Raw genomic sequence first — 25,325 nt, 5'->3', positions numbered from 1 at the left:
GAATAATATAACAAGAACAGGTTTGTACTTGATTTCTGGTGTAAAAATCGAAATTCCTCTTACAATTAGAGGTTTGTAGTTACAATCGGTTAGTATGAAAAATAATTCAAGTTGAAATTACCATTCTGAATTGTTGACAAAAGATTAACATGTTTTTAATAATAGAATAATGTTGTTGGTTCACAAAACTGTTAATTATGGATCAATGGACATCGTTTTTCATTGCCTATGTCTGAAGAACGTCTATGAGTGAAACCTGAACGTCTCTGATCAAAACATGGCTTACTTTCAGCATCTGTAGAGGGCTTTTATGGTGATTTGATCAAACGAAATGCAATAAATTAATTATTATTATCTACTGAATATTAACATGTAAACAAATGAGACCCCTGCTATATGTTTTGTTCAAATGAGATGAAAGTGAAGATAAGAATATGAAAATCTCTGCTTAAATGACAAAAAGTCCATTTTTTCTTTAACTTCCATGTGTATTAGCTTTTGAAAACTTCACAGGAGGTAAACAATATTTTAGGAACAAATTTACACAGTCTTCAAACAGATAAACCAGTTGAAAATATTTTCATTTAGTCTTTTTTAAATCTTTTTTTTTTTTGAATTTTTACTAGAACAATGATTATTTTAGTCAGAGACGTTCGCCAATATGTCACAGTTCTATTCAACCTTGAATAAAAACAACACCCTTGGAAATATTCCAGTATAATCGGGTTTGCAAGAAAGACGACATCAATGACATTTCACTGAGATATATTTATAGCAGTGAGTCACATGTTTTAAGTTTGACCCCTGATTTGCCCAATTGTACATCGTTCAACGTTTTCACCCATATATATATATATATATATATATATATATATATATATATCGAAGAATCAAGAAATAAACTCGTAATGCATTATTTCGCCAATAAGAATGAGTTTATTGAACAACTCAAATTTTCGGTGGCCTCCACCTTCTTCAGGAGTTCAATAAACTCATTCTTATTGGCGAAATAATGCATTACTAGTTTATTTCTTGATTCTTCGTTATATTGGAGCCAATACGTGAATTCGCAACATGTTTATATATATATATATATATATATATATATATATATATATATATATGAAGAGTTTGTTTGCAAAAACCAATAAGTCCATTTTTGAAGATTTTGAAGTACAGCCTCTGTCATAAAGTACAAAATAATACCTTTTAAATGATATATTGGTCACTACATATAAAGGTATATTTTTGAAGTTATGATCAAAAGAAGTAAAAATGTTCTTATTATTCTCTTTATTTTTCTTGACCTTTAATCGCAAATATCTCCATTACGCAAATATGGACTTATCGGTTTTTGCAAACAAACTCTTCATATATATATATACATATATACACACATACCAAAATGTATATGTGTAGGCCTACATGTTAAGTAATTCGTAGTCCACGCGTTGTTACGTCATTATCAAAAATAGAACAGAACTCGATCCAGAAATGGACATGAATCGATGCTGTCAGCAATTCCACTATAGTATGTTTATACTTTATCATTTACATATAAATACCTATTCATTTCATACATCAAGAAATCTACATAATATACATACTTGAAGCAAGATTTAATGACACATTAATTCATTTATCTATTTATTTATTGAGCTGGTGGGAGGCCTGGGGAAATTAAGGTAGGGTTGTCTGAGCTACATTACAGTGTATACAACTGTATGTACAGTAATACTTCTTGTCACAAGAAAGAAATAGGTCATGCTAACACTTTTCTCAGTGCAGCCATAATTAACAAAACCATGCATCGAGAGGGTATTGACGAAATGTAATATGTGTTCATCCTCTGGACGAGGTTATATTTTGATTTATTCATTTTTTTATTTATTTTTTTATTTATTTTTTTTTTTATTTTTATTTTTATTATTATTATTTTTTTTTTGGGGGGGGGGGTCTTGTTTGCGATGCTTTAATCTTAGATTAGCACAGACATGAGAAATGAGGTAACCTCGAAAGCAAAGGTGCTTGGATTTTATTCCATGATATCGTAACAGATTGGCATCAGCAGATGAGAAAGCTAGAGAGAGAAAGGAGAGAGCTCGAGAGAAAATTAGTAGCTGCATTACCAAGCGATACTAGTTGCTCTCCATGATTACTATTTGCGAATCTCACGCAAACAGCATACTAGTAATTCCACCTGTTCAACTCATTTGCCCTCTTTGTAATTGAACTGCGCATGCGCACTTCCTTAGCAACCCGAAAAGCTGGCGTTGTTATTATGGTGTACGCTATTCCGCCTGTCAATTCGCACGTGAATATTGGATAAGCCCTTGAACATTGACTATGTGATTAGGTGATAATGTTTGCTGATTGTGGGTGTACTACGAGCACGCCAATCTCGCTTAGACAACGAACAGCAGGAGAGAGGATTTATCTTTTGAAGTGAGTGAGTATTTATGACGAATTTTTTGCTAGATTTCATGTGAAGGGAAAAGTTTCAGATGGGTTAAATCTGCCACTCGGTGAACCATCAACGATACCCACTGCACAGTCATGCCGAGTGAGCGAAGTCGTCGGCAGAGCACCCGTGTGCAGCACCTGCATTAAGAACACGGTTTTTTCTGCCTTCGGTTGCCCACCACTGCACCGCTGCCCGAACAGACGGGCTTTCAGGCGAATCGCTTGCGGGTGTCCTGCCCGGGACATGGTCATAAACATGCGTGCCTAGCTTTATCGATCGGACTGCAGTGCTGGGGGCTTGTTTAGGTGAATTCATCGTGTAAAGTCTGAGATGATTTTGAAAGAACATCTTTCTGTCCATTGCATTTTTTTACATGTAACATTATAATAAATTCTAAATAAAGTTTCTACAACTGTAAATTTACATAGACCCTACAAAATTACAATCATGACATGTAAATTTTACGCTGACTTGAAGTTGAAGTGCGTCTCATTTGTGAGTGTGCTCTAGGGTATAGCTCTCACATGTAAATTTTACTTATTTGCATTTTCAACCGCTAGTCTTTACAGGCGATGGCACCAAGGAGGTTTTATACATCAAATGGAGTTCCAACTGGCTGTGATTATTCAAACAGTTGTCAGATTTCTATTGATGTACACAGGAATTCCACAGGTGCACTTGTGCCTTTGATGATCGATGTTCGTTGCCGCCGTTTTGCTTAGCATTCATAAGATTGATTTTGAACGTTATCATAATTTTGGCCATATTTTGCTTATCTACTGTACTGTAACGTTAGATCTATTTATTAAATGAAATGAAATTTCAATTAATGATAAAGCATGAAAAACAAAAGACATTTCTGTCCAGAAATTTGCGCAAAAGTGTAAATTTGAGCTGTATCATGTGAAAATGTTTAAAACTGTACCGGTACCATCCTGGAAAGCTGGTTTTATCACTTTTCCGCTTAGTTTCCACAAATGAAACTAATATGGAATAATCTTCAAGTATAATTCTTTATTGATATAGATATATCAGATTAGTGCCCGCATATGCCCAGTCGAGTAATTTTCATCTTCATTTCAGCTCAATTTCTATTCGCGCATCCTCATGTCTGTACCTTGAAACCTTGATACCTTGATGTAGTAATCCCTTGAAGCAGCTTGTACATGAAGCTATAGACTCTACTGGGATGAACTCGAGCTGTGTGTCATGAGGGGGTGTCATTCAGTGTGTACAGATGTCTCACTATCGTACAATAAAATGTGAGTATACATGTAGGTGTACCGTGGTGTACACTGTACCTATAGAAGAAGGGATAGCGAAAAGTAATTACCATCACAAAGAAATACCTTCCTTTGAAAGTGGCTACATGTATAGTGATTATGCAATGAGACACGAGTCAATTGTCTTCCTATCTGCGCGGCAGATCCTGTTTTGCATACAGTGTATGCTTCAAATATTTTTGAGCGGCGGCTTCGAACATACATTGTAGCAAAGGAAATAAGACGGTTGTGACTCCATTCTCTAGAACCTCCTTGATGGCACAGGCAACTGTTACAGCCAAACCTTACAGGTGGTAGATCTCGCACGTTACATGATAATACTATATTTTTTAACGTTAAAGGTCAACAGTTTACATTTTTGTTCTACTATAAACGTTAGGGCTAGACCCTAGGCCTACAACTGTAGACTCTATGGCCCGAATTCACGAAGGTGGTTTAAAGGGGATGGCTAGTAACTGATCAGTGGGAATCAGTGGGAATGCTGGGGGGATGATTGTTCCAATCCTTGTGGGATTCATTTCAGAGTGCATCATATATCAATTGTTGTGAGAAAATCATGTGCTTCAGAACTGTCTAATGTTCAAGTAATGTGTAGTTTAATGCCCCGTCACTGACCAGGCACGCTAGCCTGGAAACATTAAACTGCACATTACTTGAATATGAGACCAATTCTGAAGCAAAGAATTTTCACACAACAACGGTTCCCACAAGGATTGGAACAATCATCCTCCCGCATTCCCACTGATTCCCACTGATCAGTTACTACTGTAGCCATCCCCTTTAAACTTAGACCATGGTACAAATTTAGACCATGGTCTAAAATAAGCGTTAAATAGGCGTACCAATACATGTGCGCATCAATGCACGTTTTTTTTTTTTTTTACTGGATGCCTGTTAGCGTACGCAATCTGTCAATCATATCTGCGCAGAAGAAATACATAAACCATGGTTTAAATTTAGACCACCTTCGTGAATTCGGGTCTACATGTACGTACAATTGTAGATTGATATCCAATTTCCTCCAAATTTGCTGATGTGTTCCAATGATATTACTGCAGTCACTCAATCTTCATTGGATAGCAGGCTTATTTCCTTTAACCCGTTGAGGACGAGTCCCGAGTATACTCGGGCAAGCGTCTATGGGAAATGCGTGTTGTAGCAAAATCAAACTGTCCTCAACGGGTTAAATCATAGGTCTCTCCGTTTTTGTTTTTGTTTTTTGTTTTTTGGAGAATGGCTACAGTCAAGTGTTGTCTTGAGTATCTGTATACATATTAAACTCAAAAATGGACCAGACTGCAAATTTGGGATGCCTTCTGCATTTGTGACCCGCTACAACAAAAAGATCCTAAAGTCGGGCGAGGTCGATTATTTGAAAATTGCATGATATAATCCCCTAATCTTTCTGCTTTCATATAACACATTTTGTAAAAATAATCGGCTGCGGAGATATCGACGTTTAAAAGAGAGCATGTTGAGACGTCTGGAAAATCACTGTTTCGAGAAAAGCGCCAAAAGTCTTCCTTTCGACGCAATCGCGATCAAGGGACATGCAAGTTAGTTTTCACCTCTGGACAATAGAAGGTAAGCCCTAGCAACCCCCGAAGAGTTCATTCAAGCACATCAGCGTCGGCGATCTCCTCACCAACCAATCAGTGACCAGGATGTGAGAAGCGGCTGATCATAGCGCACCCCGCCCGCACGCACCAGTCGACTGGGCAGTGTGCGAGCTTCACGCTTCGGTAAGCAGCAAGCAGCAAACTGACCAATGAGATCACTCTGGACGTTGTTAGGGGCGGAACCTATCTATGGCGCTCAATCCAAATTTTCGAACCAGTTTCTGCTTCGTTGAAACGCAAAAAAACATGGCTCAGAAAAACGCTAAATTTTAATCTTTCCTTTGATCATTTTGCTTCAAAATTTCGACAGATGATAGAAGACATGTTAGACTCCAATAATATATCAAAATCAGAAAATCGTAAGTTTTTACCAATTTTAATGCTGTGACTTCAAACTTGATTTTCACGGCTTCGACCGTGCGCGACTTTAGGACCTTTTTGTTGTAGCGGGTCACATTTATTAGGTGATCCGAGTATCCTCTCGGATCACCTTCTGTATCTGTACGGATTCTTTCTTCTTCTTCTTCTTCTTCTTCTTTCTCCTCAAAAGTTGTGGACAGGTTAGCTCAGAAAGTGCTCAAAAACCTATAATTGTCAAAATTATACCATACATGTATCATCTCCCAAAGACGGCAATCGAACTAAAATCAAAGTGATCAGTCGACCATGACGTCACTATGACGTCATTACATGAAAACACATTCTCAATCATATCTCTTTTATGGAATGAAAATTTTCAATGAAATTTACGTCACATATATTTCAAGTCAAGCGCATTCTACTCATATAATCAAAATTCATATTTTCTCTTAAAACGTGCGCGTACGCGCGCGTTGAAATATTTGTATGCTCAAATCGAGCTCAAATTTTTTTTTTGCACACGTTCTAGACCAATTGGAGCATTTTTTGAAAAATTGAAAAAATTGGACGGACGCGTACGCGCGCGCACATATATGCACGCACAGCTCATACGCAATAGAAATTTCCCATTTTTTCACATTTATCGGATGCCTGAAATGTCAAGGAATATTTCTACCAAGTTTCAAGTTAATCCGACTCAATATGACGTCACACGGGCCCGTCAAAGTTGAAATTCCGCGCGCGCGTCAATGGCGATATACAGTGCAACAATGCAAAAAAAAAACGCCAATTTTGAATCCGATTTTACTCGTCAGGATGGACGGTGACCCCCCATTTTCTTTACATATTCTGAAGGCTGATGAGATGTACATGTCATTTCATGGGTTGGCAATGCTGGAAAAATGATGAAAAGATATCAAATTTCTTAATAAAGTAAAAAAAAGTAAATTTTCAAAATGACGTCATCAAATTTTAAGTTCACTCAAGCGTATCTCACTTATTCTTTTGTTGATTTTCGTCCAAATTTCAATATGTTGTAGCTTATTTAATGGTCTTTCAGTCACATAATAACAACCTTTTGATTGGATGACGGCATCACCTCGTAAAAAGGGATTAAAAGTAACATTGTCAAATTTGACCAGTTTACGTGTTATCTCTATGGGAGTGCAGTTTTTCTGGAAATGAAAACTGACATGACTATCTTTATTGAGCACTAGCTCACTTATGCTTCGGTGAATTTCTCCCATATTTTAGTATGTTGTAGCTGAGACTTTGGGCTATCGTTAGTGTGCCCTTCGTTTTTCATACGGAGTCGGCATCACGTCCAAAAACTTGGTTGAAATTAAAGCTTATCTTCGATGTATTGAAATATTTCTTCCTTTCTGCAACTTTCTTTGCAATAACTCAAGAAAAACATACCCTATCACCACCATATTTTGCACATGTTTAGTTCATGTCACGTACATTATTTCACAAAATAACAACTACTTGATCAGACACCATCTTGGGTATGTAAGTTAGGGTCAAAGGTCATAAATATTTTATCCTGTATCTTGGTGAATACATGTCCTATCTTTCCCATATTTTGCACACGTAAAGACCATGTTACAAGGATCATTTCACAAAATAACCATTTTTGGCTCAGAGGCCATCTTGTCTGTGCAAAGTGGGGTCAAAGGTCATATGTACTTCTTCCTGTATCTTCGTTATGACGTGTTATCTCTATGGGAGGGAATTTTTCTAGATGTGAAAATTGACCTGATTGTCTTTATCGACGACTAGCTCACTTATCCTTCGGTGAATTTCTTCCAGATTTTAGTATGTTGTAGCCAATTTAATACTCTTTAAGTTTTGATCAATCAAAGTTTTAATCGGATGATGTCTTCACCTCGTGAAAATGGATATAATGTAACCTTGTCAAATCTAACCAGTTTACGTGTTATCTCTATGGGAGGGAATTTTTCTGGAAATGAAAATTGACATGACGGTCTTTATCGAGCACTAGCTCACTTACTCTTCTGTGAATTTCTCCCAGATTTTAACATGTTGTAGCTGAGGCTTTGGGCTATCGTCAGTGTTTTCTTCATTTTTCATACGACGCCGAGATCACGTCAAAAAACTTGGTTGAAATCAAACTTATCTTCGATGTATTGAGATATTTCTTTCTCTTTGCAACTTTCTTTGCAATAACTCAAGAAAAACAGCCCCTATCATCCCCATATTTTGCACATGTTTAGTTCATGTCACGTACATTATTTCATAAAATAACAACTACTTGATCAGACACCATCTTGGGTATGTAAATTAGGGTCAAAGGTCATAAATGTTTCAACCTGTATCTTGGTGAATACATGTCCTATATTTCCCATATTTTGCTCACGCAAAGATCATGTTACAAGAATCATTTCACAAAATAAACACTTTTTGCTCAGATGCCATCTTGGCTGTGCAAAGTTGGGTCAATGGTTAAATATACTTCATTCTGTATCTTCGTTATAGTGTATACCGAATTTGGTACCAAAGATGGCAGACCTGACTCTCTTTTCTAAATGAGAATCCAAATATCACATTGCCAATATCTCTAAACACAGATGAAACCTATATGGTCATGCCTATTGCGATCAGGACTCGAATCATTGATTAAAAAAAATCGGATCACCTAATTTGTCAGTGTTGACAAATTCCAAGTCTAGTTTACCTTGTGTGCTCAGAGACCTTCCTACATTGTAGCTACAGTGGCTACTGACATTTAAATTATGTCCCTTCCTACAGTAGCTACAGCTATAGCTACTGACATGATGATGTCCCAGACTCAATGCATTTGTACATGTATAATATTACTTAATTGCCTAATTAGAAATATTTTTATACATTTTTTGTCTTTCTTTGTACAGTATGTTGTTTACCTTCTTTAAATACAGCAGTAATAGATTAGAACTAAGATCAAAACAGCATTCCTAAAGTTAAGAAAAAAAATGTCCTCAATTTGTTGTGTACATGTATGGGAAACCTCATCATACATTTAGGACACAACCTAATGTGCATAATTGATTTAATAATCCCTTAATTTCCATACCAAGTCTAACTACAATTTGTATGATGAACATCTTGTGTCCACAATACAAATGTACATGTATGTACACTTGTATCAATCAAATACAGTTGGGTATTTCCATGAAGTTGGGGCAGTGTCCATGTAGCATCGTGATATTTAAAAAATACATTTCAGCATAACTCAATATTAATTATGCTATACATTTATTGCTTGTAGGCTTTACATTTGCATTGAGGCCACACATTTTCCTGGAAATTTTGTGCCATTCAGACTCAATTTTGATGAAGTTATTAAACAATATGTAACAGTGTCCTGTAGCATCGTGACGTGTCCATGTAGCATCGTGATATTTTAAAATTTGGTCTAGAGAGACAAATTATGGCAATTAGCTTGACCAAAATTTGATGCAATATGCATTTACATGATATGAATGAGATAGCTAAATATCTCAAATTTCCTGTACACAGTTTTAATCTTAAAAGAAAATTACAAAATGTATCACGATGCTATGCGGTTTCCTTTTTTGTTACATTTGGTGGACACCGCGTAGCATAGTGACACATTGTGTAATTTTCTTGTAAAAGTAAAACTGTGGAAAGGAGAGTTAAGATATTTAGTATCTGACTAATCTAGTAATTATGCATATTATATCAAATGTTGGTCACGCTAATTGCATTAATTTGTCTTTTAGGACCAAATCTTAACTATCACGATGCTACGTTGTACATGGACACATCACGATGCTACAGGACACCGTTATATTGTTTTAATAACTTCATCTAAATTGAGTCTGAATGGCACAAAATTTCCTCGAAAATGTATGGTCTCAATACAAATGTAAAGCCTGTAAACAATATGTATAGCATAATTAGTATTGAGTTATGCTAAAATGTAACACTTTGTGCCCCAACTTCACGGAATTACCCAGTTACAACTGTTTTCCTTTGAATAAATATAATTGTTTTTAAAATTGTCACATTATGTAACACTAAGTGAATACTGTAGTTTTATTTTGTAATCACGTATTAATGCAAATGAAGCCCTTGAAATTTGCATAAATTTGCATGAAATAATTTTTTTTTCCCTTCATGGAATTTGAAAAGAACTTAAACTCATAAGCTTCAAAATGATACCAAACAGGTCAATATTATTCTGCAAATATCATATGATTATAAATGTGCACAATTTTGCCTTCTGAGAGCACCTTTCCCTGAAGATAAAATTACAGTCCCCCTGCCTAACATGTATGCTGAAAGAGACCGTACGAAATGTGTACAATGTATTCTACAAGTAGTACTGGGAGAACCAAGTTCTTTTTTTCTTTTTTGTTCCTGCTGAACGAGTTCGAGCAGGGGACTATGAAACGGGCTCCGTAAGTGTGTGTGTCCGTCTGTCCGTCTGTCTGTGCGTCCGTGTGTGATCAAAATGTTCAAAATGCTACTCCTTCGCCATTTCTAACCCGATTTTGATTCTGTTTGCTTTATATGATAGCACTACATGGGAGCTTTGAAACTTCTATACAAAATTTCAGTTGTGACCTTTGACCTTGACCTTTGACCTATATTGTACATTTTGCTTCAAAATGCTACCCCTTCGCCATTTCTAACCCGATTTTGATTCCGTTTGCTTTATATGATGGCACTAGGTGAGGGCTTCAAAACTTCTACACAGAAAATAATTTTTGACCTTTGACTTCTTTGACCTATATTGTACATTGCCTACAAAATGCTACTCCTTCGCTATTTCTAACCCGATTTCGATTCCGTTTGCTTTATGTGATGGCACTAGGTGAGGGCTTCAAAACTTCTACACAGAATTTTGACCTTTGACCTTGATTTTTGACCTATATTGTACATTTTGCTACAAAATGCTACTCCTTCGCCATTTCTAACCCGATTTCGATTCCGTTTGCTTTAAGTGATGGCACTAGGTGAGGGCTTCAAAACTTAGACACAGAATTTTGACCTTTGACTTCTTTGACCTCTGACCTTGATTTTTGACCTGTATTGTACATTTTGCTACCAAATGCTACTCCTTCGCCATTTCTAATTCGATTTCGTTTGCTCTATGTGATGGCACTACAGTAGGTGAGGGCTTCAAAACTTTTACACAGAATTTTGACCTTTGATCTTGATTTTTGACCTATATTGTACATTGGCTACAAAATGCTACTCCTTCGCCATTTCTAACCCAATTTCGATTCCATTTGCTTTATGTGATGGTACTAGGTGAGGGCTTCAAAACTTCTACATAGAATTTTGACCTTTGACTTCTTTGACCTTTGACCTTGATCTTTTACACACATACATTGTACATTTTGCTACTACAAGTAAATGCTACTTCCGGCGGGGACATATATTACGCACCGCATAATTTCTACTTTTCCTTGTTTTTTTTTTGTCATGCGAGAAAAATTAAATTCACAGTTTCTCTAACACAATGTACCGTACCATCACAGGAATTTGTGCATCATGTACAATGTACAATGTACGTGTACATTACATACATGTAGTGTATTTTCTCATCGGGCAACAGTAATTGCTGTTACCAAAACTTTAACAATTTGTTACAAGTACATTGTACATGTACAATGTAATTCAATAATTCCCCATCCTTGATGGGCTCTCATAGGGTGTTTGCGAGTATGAAAGAAATTGAATCATCAATGCCGAATCTTTATACACAAATTCCATCTGCTTTTATAAAGGAAATTATGAATATATGATGCCCCGGGTAAAAAAAACTGTACCAAATTTCTCAAATTTTGACATGCCTGTGAGCGTCACATGTTAAGTCACTTTGATGTGCATACTGATGTACAAAACTGTACCGCATGTTTTTACAGCACATGTTCAATTGTAAAGTACAGTATAGTGTGTTTAATAGTGAAAAGAAAACGAGTTTTGCACAAAAAGTGAAATGTACTGTAATGGTATTAAAGCGTAGTAGGAATGAAAAAAAAAAATCCAGCATGTACAAATGTATTCCCCCTATTGAAGTGGTGCCCTGTTAAAGTCCGTTGTATTTTATGCATCCATGATATGAAATTGCATTGTGCAGCTAGGACTCGTTCATTTTAGAACTCTGTTTTCATGGGGTTTGAACACAATTCAAGTTTATTTATGCTAATATTGTATATCATGCGTAATTAAAAACTTTACAGTTCACAAATTTTTGTAATGATAGGTGCAATAACATATAATATTACTGTCTCTTGTGGGAAAAAAATAGAACACATGAAAAAAATAACTTGGGGTTTTCAACTTGACATTTTTTTATGAAACTGTATCATTAGCATTAATGATCTATAAAAAGTGCACATTCACTTTTGCTGTTTATTTTTTGTTTTGTTAAGTCAGATAGCATACAGTGTTTGTACAATGTACACCTTAATATCAAAATTGTCTCTTCCATCAAGACACAAATTATACACAGTGCTCAGTAACCTGTTCTATGCTTGAAGTAGCCTCCATACTATGATGTACACACGAAGAGGTTTGCTAGATGGAAAAAGTACATTTTATGTACACGTACAATGTAGGGCTGTATCACATGTTTCAAACACACTTTATGTTTCGATTGATATATTTTAAATGTTTTAACTTAAAATTGAATACATTTTAAACAAATGGGAGAATTGTGCTGCTGAGACATCATTGCCTCCACACAAACATTTTATTTTATTTCATTTTATTATTATTTTTTTTTTTTAAAATACAGCTGTATTTGCATGACCGTACCAGTCAAGAAGAGATGTCCATCGTATTTTAATATCAAGCCTCTTACTCACGTGTGAATTTTAATAATGCAGTGAGTCTCTCTGGTAGGGCCTACACTGTACGTACAGATCAGTGAAAACAAATGATTATCAATCTTGGTAGGCATTGATCAGCTACAATTGTAGCTGCTTTAAAGGCATACCGTAGTTTACCATTTACAGATGGAACAAAAACCCAGAATTTAAATGCCTTGTAATAGTTCTAAAATGTGAGTTAGGGATAGAAACACCCGCTGTAAAAATTTGAATCCGTATAATTGATGTTAAGTATTGTTAAATGTACACAAAATATGAACAATACTCAGATAAAAACTGTATACAGTTATATTTTATTGAGAAATACTGATTATACATTGTACAGTGTACATGTACAGCGTATCTCCTTTTAATACATATATACATGTAGGTTATGTATTTTGGGCTTTATTGTGAAAATTTCATATGGTACATGTAGGATGTTTTGTGATACAACAGACCTACATGTACTGTACACAGATAGATCTACAGTGTATGCATTAAAAATGTGATATCCTGAAAATTTTTTAAATCACTGCGCCCAAAGGTAAACAGGACCTTTAAATTAATCCTAAACATACAGTGTAAATTTCAATTACATTACACTCTGTACATTGTACTTAATAAGCCACATTCTGTTCGATGCACCACACACCCTAACTGTGTAATACTGTACAGTGTGAATGATCCTGTTAACAGATCATGGTTCTCACTTGTTGCCAAGAAACAGGTGTACAGTGTACACTCACTACTTTGTAATTACCGGTAATTGATAATGTTACGATCGTAATTGATGTGGTAAGAAAGGCAAGGGGAAACTTCGAAAACGTTCCTCAGACTGTTTCCAACATCGATAGTCTCGTTGACACTTTCTACCCCTTTATAGAATACGTACAAGTGTAGTTGAAGTACTGTATGTACTTTTCAACACACTCTGTGCAGTGTGATCCAACAACTTGAAGAATAACAAGTTACATTATTCTGCCCTCCATGATAGGGAGTACATTGTACAGCTGTAGACTTGCCTGAACCCTTTCCCAGCCTTTGTTTCCCCTGAGCGCACAAGAGAGTAGCGCATCGGCAGTAATTACCATTACTGAGCACCATTGATTGAGAGACTGCGTCAGTCCAGCGCTGCTTTGATGGTTGCCATGGCAATTGTGTGGCACTCCATCGGGCGCTGGCAGCTCGCCCGGTGATAGCAACGGGCGTCAAATGTACATTTTGATTCATAGGCATTGTACATTATACATGCATGCACCAGGGCTTAAAAAGACATGATTCAATTTCATGTCTGACGCATTGAGTTCAAATTTCGCTCTCCTCCCCTATCCCCATATTCCTCTCTTGCCCATGATGTCAAATGCCATTGACACAGAGTTGATTATTCAAAGCCGTTGAGGACGAGTCCCAAGTAAACTCGGGCAGGTGTCTATGGGAAAAGGCGTGTTGTAGCAAAATCAAACTGTCCTCAATGGTAAATGTTAATTTTACACTATACATGTATTTTAATTATGTACATACATGTAACACGTACAAGTTTGTGTATTGGCCTTTTTTGTTGAAACATAATTAGGATTCAAGGGAGAAGTGATCTATTTGTCTTCAAAGTTTTAGATTTTGTGCTAAAAGTTTTGCAATTTAAACAACTCGTGTATGTTTTCATGTTCTAAGAATGTTTTTATAGTGTGTTTGTTTGTTTGCTTGTTTTATTAAACCTTACAAATAACTGTAGCTGGTGACTGTGGTATTTTTCAGATAACACATTATTGTTAATTGCTGATACACTACTAGTACCTACAGTACAAAATACCACAGTACATGTTCACATAGATCAGGCAAAAATGGAAGGTCGTTTTAAGAGAGTAAATTTTCATTAATTACTTTTTAGTTGGTTTCTATTGAAACAGAAAAACATTTTCCCACCGTTAGTCACTTGATATATCCAATGTACATGTAGATCCAGGTAAATTTTTTTTTTTTTTCTAAAAGCTCACCCACAAGCAACTGTCAGGTACTGCTTAATCTCTTTTTCTCCCAAAAATTAAGATTTTGATATTTCAATACAAAAGAAGAACAAAACACAATTAGTGAGTACTGTACATAAATATGTATTTGGACAGCACTTTTGAATTTTGTTTTGAACTTTGACATTTCTTTTTTTTCCCTCTCTCTCTCTCTCTCTACATGGTGCACATGTACATACAACTATATACTACATTGTATGTACATTTACATTGTACACCTCTACACCCCCCCCCCCCCCCCAGGCATTTTTAGCTCACCTGAGCCGAAGGCTCAAGTGAGCTAACTAATATTGCGATCGATCTTGGTCCTCTTGGTCCGGCATCTGTTGTCCGTCATGCTTAAACTTTTTACATTTTCATCTTCTTCTTGAAAACCCAAGACCGATTTTCACCAAACTTAGCAGGTAGCATCCCTAGGAGGTTAGGATATCAATTTCTTAAAATGGGCACCATGCCCCACCCAGGCGGCCCCAGGGGGCCCAAACCCCCCAAAATGAAGGTATCTTTAAAAATCTTCTTCTCTAGAACCAGAAGTGATAGAGCTACATTGTACATTGTATGAATTAGTACATTGATGACTGTAGTTTCAAGTTTGATCATGGTGGAATCAGGGGTGCCCCCCTTGGGACCCAGGAGGGGGGGGGGGGGGTGGGAGGGGTGCTAATGGGGCCTACATGTAAATTGTACATTTTCATCTTCTTCTTGAGAACCCCATGACCCATTTTCACCAGACTTGGCAGGTAGCATCCCTAGGGGCGTAGGATCTCAATTTGTTCAAATGGGAACTGTGTCCCACCCAGAGGGCCCCAAGGGACCCAAACCTCCCAAAATTAAGGAATCTTTAAAAATCTTCTCTAGAATCAGAAGTGATAGAGCTAAGTTTAATAATGTTATGAGTTAGCAAATAAATGACTGAAGTTTCAAATTTGTTTGATAGCAGATCCAGGGGTGCCCCCCTTGCGGACAGGGAGTAGGGATGGGGAGTCCAAATTGGGGCCTAAATTGTACATTTACATCTTCTTCTTGAAAACCTCATGATGGATGTTCACCAAACTTGGCAGGTACAGATGTAGCATCCCTAGGGGGTTAGGGTCTCAATTTGCTAAAATGGGCACCATGCTCCTTGGCCCCCTCCCCCCCCCCCCCATCCCTCCAAATTAAGGAATCTTAAAAAAAAAAAAAAAAAAAATGTTCTTCTCTGGACCCAGAAGTGATAGAGCTAAAATATATGATGAGTGGTGGGGGGGGGGGGGGGGGGTCCGAATTTGGGCCCTAATTGTACATGTTCATCTTCTACTAGAGAATGCCTGGTCAAATTTTGGTAGAGCTGTGTGTAATTTAGATTAGTGACTGCGTGAAAGGGGAACTTGTGATACTCAGGTGAGCGCTATAGACCCGCACGTCTCTTGTATACTGCATCACACTGTATGCATTGATTGTTTATTAAAGTATACAACTTTGGGATAGGCAACTTGCGAAAATTTCATGCCGTGAAAAAGGCCGGCAGCTCCAATTTGCGAAAATTTCATGCCGCGAAAAATATCATGTTTTACAGTAAGTACTACATTGTACCTACATGTACATTGTACATTGTACTGCCCTGACTACTCCTCAGCCGGATCAGATGATCATTGCATGCATGCTTTTAGATCCTCGAAATCAAGACATTAGCTTCTTTTCATCTACATATGTACATAGCGTAGCAAGCCATAATATTTGTGTGCTTGACCCTGCACCTCAAAACAGACAAAAAGTCGCCAGACATGAATTTTTAGTTAAGACCATATTCTGAAAGAGCAGACTTTAAGCTTTAAAATGATATACGTACGTGGTGTATAATTCAAATCAAATGGACCCTCCTAACCTATCTAAATATTGGAAAGAAAGCACAAACTCAGGAAAAGTGTGAACTGAGAAAAGAGGCTCTGAAGTACAGTGTCTATTCAAGCGCTTAATCTTTACCAAACCGTGCTGGCTGTGCGATGAATGGGACAAAAAACAGGAAGTAAACCACCAGAGTAACAACAATGAAGGGATTATTAGATTAATCTGAAATTAAGCATGCCTCATTAACACATTCTGTCCATAATTAATGCCAACTTTCAAAGCAGTAGCACTATCCTTTCAAAAGTTATTAGAGTTGAAAGTGAAGAGTGTGGACAAGGTTTTTCAGAAATGAAAAAGGGATTCTAAAGACACACCTAATCACACTATTCTACCAAAAATATTCGAGATACACTGCTAAAAAAAAACATACTTTCCTGTCCGTTTTATGATACCAAATTTTAGCATAATGTATAAAGAACATCCGCTCTTTCGGAAAATATGAAAAAGTCAAGTTCGGCTAGGTATTACCCATTTCACTTATTTTCAGTCCTCACGCAAAATCAGTGTGTGCGACTTTATGTTCGTTTTGAGGTGCACGGTCACATATTTTCGCACTGGTTTCACCATCATGCACGAAATGCGAGAAATTTCCCCACTACAAAAACTTCCACTTTTTATCAATACAGTGTTTCTACATAGTACAGTACACACGTACATGATACAGGTACTGTATTTATCCTCAGGTGGAATCTGTTCTCAACCATCCTTCTCTGCCTTTCCTCTAGATACAGTACCGACAGCAAATTATTTTCCACACATTCGTGAATATATGTTTCCTCATTGTGTGCATACATGTACAATATATGCGCGCATATTCATGTATTGTAAATTCGCGAATATTCGCGAATGTTCAATTCAAATATTCAATATACGTCAATTGTTCCCGAATATTCTCAAATATTCGGGAATGTGCGATTCGCGAATATTCGGAAATATTCCCAAATGTTCGCGTGGAAAATGATTCGCTGTCGGTACCGACAACAATTATACTTTAGATGTAATTCATGGAGTTTGTCAGGCCTACCTACTGTACATTGTGCATTTGTATTGAATAAACACCTTTTTATTTTCTCCTTGCTCCGTTTCTGTACTTCTTTTTCCATTTATCCCTTTTTCTGTTTTTTTCTCATTTTGTCTTTTAATACCTTTGTAACATTTAATACTCTTGATCTGTACCCAAACAGACCTTTTCAGGACTGGTCTACACAATGTACACACATGATGAACTAAATCTCTACATTTTGATGTCCACCATGCAAATGTACCGCCTTCAAGGAATATATTTTATGGACATTGTGTCCTCACGTGTATTTCCACTTTCGTTTCAGGCATTGAGTAGAGGGCGCCATTAACGGGCGTGATGCACAACTCGGAGGCAGTGCGGACCTGCCTGGCTAATGAGCCGGTATGGGCCCGTCCTGTCCCAACGAGGGAGCCCCACCCACCTTTTGCTGTCGACCGCCCAAGACCACAATCAGGTGAGGCCTACGCCTTTCTACATGTACATTGTAGTTTAGGCCTACAGTAGGCCCGACTGTATGATACAGGAATTCACCTGATTAAATACTGTATAATGAGCAAAGAGTTCTTGTTACAGCTGTGGAGACATACACGTGTTTGGTACAGACATCTATTTACCAACACAAAACTAATCCCATTTTTGATAGAAATAAGCTTGGTTTATGAGTAAGAATAGCAGGCAGAGAAAGGAAAGAAAAAAAAAGCCTTTATTATAACTTTGGATAAAATCAGATAAAGTACATTTGTGTGTTAGTGCATTTATTCAGGATCATACATTGTATTTGAAGAGCTACAGTGTACTAGGTTGAACAAACTACACAGTAATTTGATGAGCCATGTTTATATTTTGATCAACACACTTAAAATATTATTTTCTCTTTCGGTACCTGATTGTAAGATTATCTATTTAGTTATAGCATGCATATTTGTATACTGAACAAATCTGTTGTTTTTTCACCTAAGAGTATTTTAAACTGAATGTTTTAAATCAAATTCAGCACCAATGCGGAGACCCACTGCACCCAACAGACCGATGTGGCGGGACTCACGGTCGAAGGATGTCCCTAAACACCAGAGGAAATTTGTAGTGTCCCTACGCCATACTTCCAATGACAGTCAGCTGAGCAGAACGGCCCCATTTGCAGGTATAGTACCAGACATGCTACCATACATTTCATACCAATTACACAGTATTGTGACAAATACATACACAATGTGTGCATCCATTAATTTTACATATCAATGTTTATACACTGTATGTATGGGCAGAGGAAATTTGTAGTGTCCCTACGCCATACTTCCAATGACAGTCAGCTGAGCAGAACGGCCCCATTTGCAGGTATAGTACCAGACATGCTACCATACATTTCATACCAATTACACAGTATTGTGACAAATACATACCCAATGTGTGCATCCATTAATTTTACATATCAATGTTCATACACTGTATGTATGGGCGGTGAGTTGGCTCAGTCGGTAGCGCGTCTGCCTCATGATCCTAAGGGCCCGGGTTTGAATTTGAGTCTGGATTGAGCAATGTTGTGTGTAAGCATACAATGTACCATCCCCTCTAGCAAGAGGCAAAACTCTCTGTCCCTCGAATAGGACATAACATGGAGGTCCCGTGTGTGAGAACTTCACAACTCATGCACATAAAAGAACCCATTTCATTCATTCATCGCAAAGAGCAGGGTGTCGAAACCTGTTGAAGTGGTCCAGCCTCACATCCAACTGGGCCCCATGGAAGACCAGCTTTTAGTGTAGCTGAATATGGGATATCCAGCCATCTTCTCAGATGGAAATGAACAAACAATGTGTATGTACACTTGACGTGTATATTAGCTGCATTTAAAGTGTAGTACTGGGGAAAATGGTTACAGACAAGGCAGGTGTGTGAATAATCACTTGACAACAAACTGGAAGAATTTATCATCTACTTTATGAGAATGGCGATACAATAGGTACGTATGGTCTCGTTTTTAAAATTGAACTTGTACAACTTGTATCTGTTTTATACATTGCAGTGGACTCACTTGTACAAGAATGATTTCACACGATGCATTTGTTTTGTCCACAGACTTGGAAGGGTGCAAATGGGCTCTGACGTTTGCATTCCTCCTGAATGACAATGTTATCGCAATAAATGTTCTTGCTATGTTTATCCTGTTTTTCAATTATCATCCTTTGCAGCGAGAAGACTCGACACTCTGAGTGCGGATGCCAGGATGCGGTCTGTGATATATCCCCGTGTCGAGAACGGCCGAAAGGTCCTCCTCCCGGAATACAACTCATTCAGCGACCCTCACCTGACGGAGTACTACGCCCGGAAGTTTGGCGTCTCGTTACCAAAGCCACCAACTGGGGTGAGTATTAGATCAGTACACCTTGTACTAGTACAGTACAAAAAGTAAGCAAACAAACAAACAAGAAACAAACAAAAACGAATGAAAAAGGAGTAAAGTATTTGTAGGCACCATTTTTTTCTTTTTTTAGTAGTAGTAGTTTTGAGTGAAATGAAGTATAAAAGGATAGAAAGATGCATTATTTGTATTTCATTTCTATAGTCATGCATTATGCCTATATTTTGAGGTGAATGTTGTGAAACTCTGTAAACTATTTACTTCCAAAGCATTCATTTCATTTTTGTGTGTATTAAACTATTTTTTTTCTATGAAGTCATTAAAATTTAGTATGGAAACACCAAAATGTGATTTGTGGTAGCAGGTGAATGACTCATGGTACATAGAAAAATCAGTGAAAAGTGTTTTCCTGTCAGAGTGGCTGTAGAATGCCCCCCCCCCCTTCAAAAAAAATAAAAATAAAAATAAAAACATTAATAAAAAAAAAAATAAAAAAAATAAAAAGTAAATCCTGTTAACCTGTTTAGGATGGGCTGATTTTGCTACAACACGCTTTTCCCATAGACAATTGCCTGAGTATACTCGGGACTCGTCCTCAGTGGGCTAAGAATGTCATAGAATAAACTTATGTTCATATCCATATATTTGTGATTCCCATTTCATCTTCCCATCGCAGAGACGACGTCCCCACAGCGCTGGCAGTAGAATGGGGTCTGGCAAGACAAAGTCTAACGTCCCAGAAGTGACCTATCAGGTCAAAGTTCAAACAGGCGATAAGAAGAACTGTGGCACCACAGCCAATGTAAGTACCACATGTGTCATAGTTTGTGTGTTTCACTATGTACATGTACAGTACAATGTAGCTCAAATTGACACAGTAGGCGCGGTCAGACTGGCAAAAGATCGAGAAGTTTAAGATCGCGAAGTTTGGGCCATTGATACGCACGAAAGAAAGAGTGCGCCGTCCGATGGCTACTGATTTGCGACGTAACAATACACATCTGTACATGACAATGGCCTCGCACTTCGGAGGCATCCCCCGCAAACATATCGGGAAGTTGCGCAGGAAGTTTCGCGGGAAGTTTGCGGTCACACTGGCAAAACTTCGAGATCTTAAAGATCGCGATCTTTTGCCAGTCTGACCACGCCTAGTGAGATAGATATGTATTGACCGATTCTGTGACGCGCTATGTGTATTTTTGGCATGGGCAGCGCCATTACTGCGGTGTCTCAGCCGACCCCCCCCTTCCCACTCCCCACCCCTCTCACGCACTCTTAATGAGAAACTGATGCATGGTTGCTTTAGCCAATGGGCGTCTCGTACTGAGTGCGCGAATGCTTGCTTAGTGCGCGAACCTTTGTTACAAGTGCGCGATAAACATGTTGCCCTTGGGGTGGGGGAGAGCAGGGGGGTCGGCTGAGACACCGCAATTTGAGCTCATGGCAGCTCCCAGTGCCATAAAATGTCTGCTGCCCTCAACGAACCCGAATCGGTCAATAGGCACTCAGAGGTTATACAGGTAATGAACAAAAGAGGTCAGGATGCCATCATGTGTTGATATCACTAATTATATAGCATACATCGTATATTCCACGAATATTCCATACATTGGAAGCTGCAGGACAATTTTGTGAATGGCTGATTGCATTTGTGAGTGCTTGGCAAAAGTGTACTTGATGTGCACGTAAACTCAAATATACACCTCAACCTGCTTATAATGTACGTAAATCTGCCCCAGGAATGGATAGCAAATAGAAATATTACAAAATTTGTTGGTGTTATGCACAGCTTCCAGTCCATATTTTGAAATGAATAGGGAAAGCCAACTTGATGTGTTGGATATCAGGATGTGATATACCTATATGGGCACAATTGATCACGAAGGGAACAATATTATGTACCACTAGGAGGCAGTATGTATATTGCCCCCCCCCCCCCCAATATACTACTCAGTGGCCACAGGAAATATACATACAGTGCCAACCTACGAGCAATGTAGATTATTCTTTGGGCAACATACCAGCCAGGGGGCAATATGTACCAATGAGGGGAGCAATATACCAAAGCAAGTTAGTGCAGATGATCGTTTGCTACACAGAAATCAGTGTGACACCAAAATGTGCCCTTGATATCATTTGACAAAGCACATGAGTTATCTGTTGTGTTTTCCTCGATCTCCTCTTGTTTCTTTATCAATTGGTAACTCTCTGTTTCGTTTTTGTCTCCAGGTGACAATTCAGCTCAGGGGAACAAAAGGCAAGATGCCCAAGAGGAAGCTGACTGCCACTCCGCAGAAGAAGGCCAAGTCAAAGACAAACTCGGGCCTACCCGGGGTGAAATTCTCGCGGAACTCCACGAAGACGTTCAAGCTGAAGAGCCACGACCTCGGTGACCTCAAGTCTCTCGTCGTTGAGGTAAAAATCACAAAACCTTCCTCGCTTGTAGATGGAGGTGACTCTCATTTACAGATCTTTTAAAGTAGGGTTGAGTTAGAGTATTGTGCACTGAGGGAAGATGTGGGCAACATTGATATTGTATTCATGTTCAAATGTTCTGTCATTGACAAGCCTTTCCTCTACCATCATTGACATCCTGCATGCTGATGAAGATACCTTTGAATCAGTGCTGAGATCTGTCATTATCCAAATATTTTTGCAAGACTTGGTATCGTGAGGACACCATGGATTTGGAAGCCTGGCCTGGGTCAAACATATTCGAGAATCCTTAGTATAGCTTTATCACTGATCCCTACAGAGAATATGCACATTGTATGTGAAGAGTCTTGGTCCACAACGTACATTGTAAATATGCTGAAGCACAGCAAAATACATATGGCTACTTCCCGCATAAACATTGTCTTTCATTGTCAAATATGCCTCAAATTGAATGGGGGTTTCAATAGGAAAAGGACATTTTAATAGTGGGGGAAGGATTGCAATGTCTCAAGACTTGTATGGATCTTGCTAAAGTGAGCTGTGTGTGTGTGTGCATGAAAATTTGGCACATTTCTGGAATACCGGTACCATGCAGAAAATAAGATTGTGATGTTACACGATTTGTTTTCTCCCCTTTTTATTTTGTACTCGATTTGGCATGTGTATTTTAAACCTTAACAGAAATTAATGATTTCATAGTAACATATGGGAAAAGAATGTGATAGGATTTATGCTGTATACATAGTGTCTACATACTTATGTATATATATTTCTTCTCATTACATTGTTCATGTTGTTAAATTCTTGAAACTCCGCCCCCGCACTTTGGAGTTTAACACTCAATATTTGACCTGTTCCATTTCCCTGCTAACCTTTGACCTTTGCCTCTGATTTGGCAGCACGATGGACTGGAGAAGAAGGACAGCTGGTTCCTGGAGTCCATCGAGGTGACCCACATGCCCAGCAAGAAGTCCTGGATCTTTCCCTGCACCCAGTGGCTGTCTCTCTTTGAGAGTGACTGCCAGCTGAGTAGGGAACTCAGGGCACTGGACGCCAAGAAGTACGGCAAGACAGGTGGGTGTTCATCGAGTTTCCAGAGAAAGGGGACGTTTTCCCAGACATGCTGCAGAGACATTTGTAAAATACTCACTGAATGTTCTTACAGACTTGATATATTTTGAATGAAACAAACATTGAATTGTATGGCATGGGAAGGGGGTCCTAAAGATTAAATGCCTGCACACTTGTGGAGCATGATGCAGAGTGAAGATAGTTTTCAGCAGCTTAGTATAACATAATATGCAGAGTTTGTGGAAACCGGGTTGTCTATTCAAAAGTTATGATGTTTTAGAGGCTTGGTTTAATTGCATGTTCTTTTCTCAGTGTGGGAAGCCTTCAGAAATGAGTGTATAGTGATCTATAATAATGCAATGAGTTCCTGAAATGTATGGCTGCTGTTCTGCCGTCTTGAACCCTTGATTTCATTCATGCATTCATTTAAACTGCACCTATTCTCTCATTCATTACCAGTATTCTGTTCATCTTTTATCAATAAAGTTTTATAGTGTGAAGAAACAGGCAGCTTGCACATAATGAAAATTTAATTTAGGGTAATCTGTTGATAAGTCACAATTTGATTTCTGATGGATAAACAAGAGGTATCAGTTGTTGATGTCTTGCACTGTATATATAGGTTGAAAATGTTCACACTGAGTATCCTGATCATGGTTAATTCTAGCCTTTTGTCAAGGCCCTCTCGCTGTAATGGGCGAGCGAAGCGAGCCCAGCCGAGCGCGCCAGCGCGAGGGCCTTTTGAGATCTGCTTCACACATTATTATTCATGACACGTGAACCCTTCTGAATACTCATTTTAATGGCTTCCGGTCAACCAATGGAATGGCGCGCTCCCCGCATCCTAAGTCTTGGTGTTGTCATGCCTGTTCGCATGCATCACTGACCACCCGAGGAGGTCTGCCACGGAACTCTACACACTCTGTGTGTAGAGTTCTGTGAGGTCTGCGGCAGCGGCGTGCATTCTCTCTATTCAAATCGGGTTCGAGCAGACAGACACGCTGATTGGACCCCGACTTTTGCTCCCGAAATCAGGGAGCAAAAGTCAGTAATTCAAAGGGCTAACAAAAGGATGCGAAGCAGATCTCAAAAGGCCCTCGCGCAACCCCACTCAGCTGGGCTCTCTTCACCATACAGCGAGAGGGCCTTGACAAAAGGCTAGGTTAATTCTAGATTTACATTTTTCACTTCAGAATCATTCATAGAGCAATACCTTCGCACCAGAAATCCATTACATTTCCCTGTGCTCTCTATCACATATTAAAGTCTATGAAGTGGTCACGATAACGGGAGACAGGAAAGGAGCGGGGACTGACGCCAATGTGTACATCACTCTGTTTGGACTCCGCGGCACCTCCAAGAAGATACAGTTGGCGGGGAGACCGAACACGAATCCGTTTGAGAGGGGGACGAGCGACATCTTCCAACTGACATGTAATAATGTCGGACCACTCAAGCGGATCAGGTGAGATAGATCTTTCCTTATCATGTCACACCGCACTTGGCAATTAATTTAGCACTGGGGGCATGGGCATAAGATGGCCTTTGAAGGAGCAATCTCTGCATGTTGCATGCCTTCAGATTTTCATGGTACAATGTCGTATAAAGCAAGCAATCTGTCTCGTGGCCAAAACATACAGTCTGTACCTTCATATGTGTAATGTCTTTATCACTTTCAAATTTGAATGTCAAGACTAGTAGTGTAGACCCATGGGGGGGGGGGGTGGACTTGGAAGTGTCTTTTTTTGCTATTTGCAAATTGTTGTAATACAGCTTGTAAATATTGGATGTTTACCTATAGTGTGCGTGTATGTGTACAAATTTTTCGTTGCAAGCTATTTGGTGTCTAGTTATGATTTTCAATTGTAAATTTTTGTGACTCTTTTGTTATTTTCTTTTAATGTCCATCTTCATAATATCCTCAAGCACTGCACATCTATCACATTT

General features: G+C 38.4%; 1 protein-coding gene across 1 annotated transcript in view; it reads left to right on the top strand.

Moving 5' to 3' along the window:
* Positions 1-2,320: 2,320 nt before the first annotated feature.
* The window catches only part of LOC140226341 (lipoxygenase homology domain-containing protein 1-like), a 68,346-nt gene continuing 45,341 nt past the window's right edge, over positions 2,321-25,325 (top strand). Inside the window, exons 1-8 of the mRNA XM_072306831.1 lie at positions 2,321-2,445; positions 17,817-17,966; positions 18,507-18,653; positions 19,702-19,874; positions 20,548-20,673; positions 22,101-22,286; positions 23,207-23,381; positions 24,645-24,843. Of these exons, the coding sequence (XP_072162932.1) occupies positions 17,849-17,966; positions 18,507-18,653; positions 19,702-19,874; positions 20,548-20,673; positions 22,101-22,286; positions 23,207-23,381; positions 24,645-24,843 (1,124 nt within the window). The 5' untranslated portion in view covers positions 2,321-2,445; positions 17,817-17,848. The remainder of the gene's footprint in view (positions 2,446-17,816; positions 17,967-18,506; positions 18,654-19,701; positions 19,875-20,547; positions 20,674-22,100; positions 22,287-23,206; positions 23,382-24,644; positions 24,844-25,325) is intronic.

This window comes from Diadema setosum, chromosome 3 (assembly GCF_964275005.1).
Source record: "Diadema setosum chromosome 3, eeDiaSeto1, whole genome shotgun sequence".
Classification (NCBI taxonomy): domain Eukaryota; kingdom Metazoa; phylum Echinodermata; class Echinoidea; order Diadematoida; family Diadematidae; genus Diadema; species Diadema setosum.
This window is presented reverse-complemented; position numbering and strand designations above follow the sequence as displayed.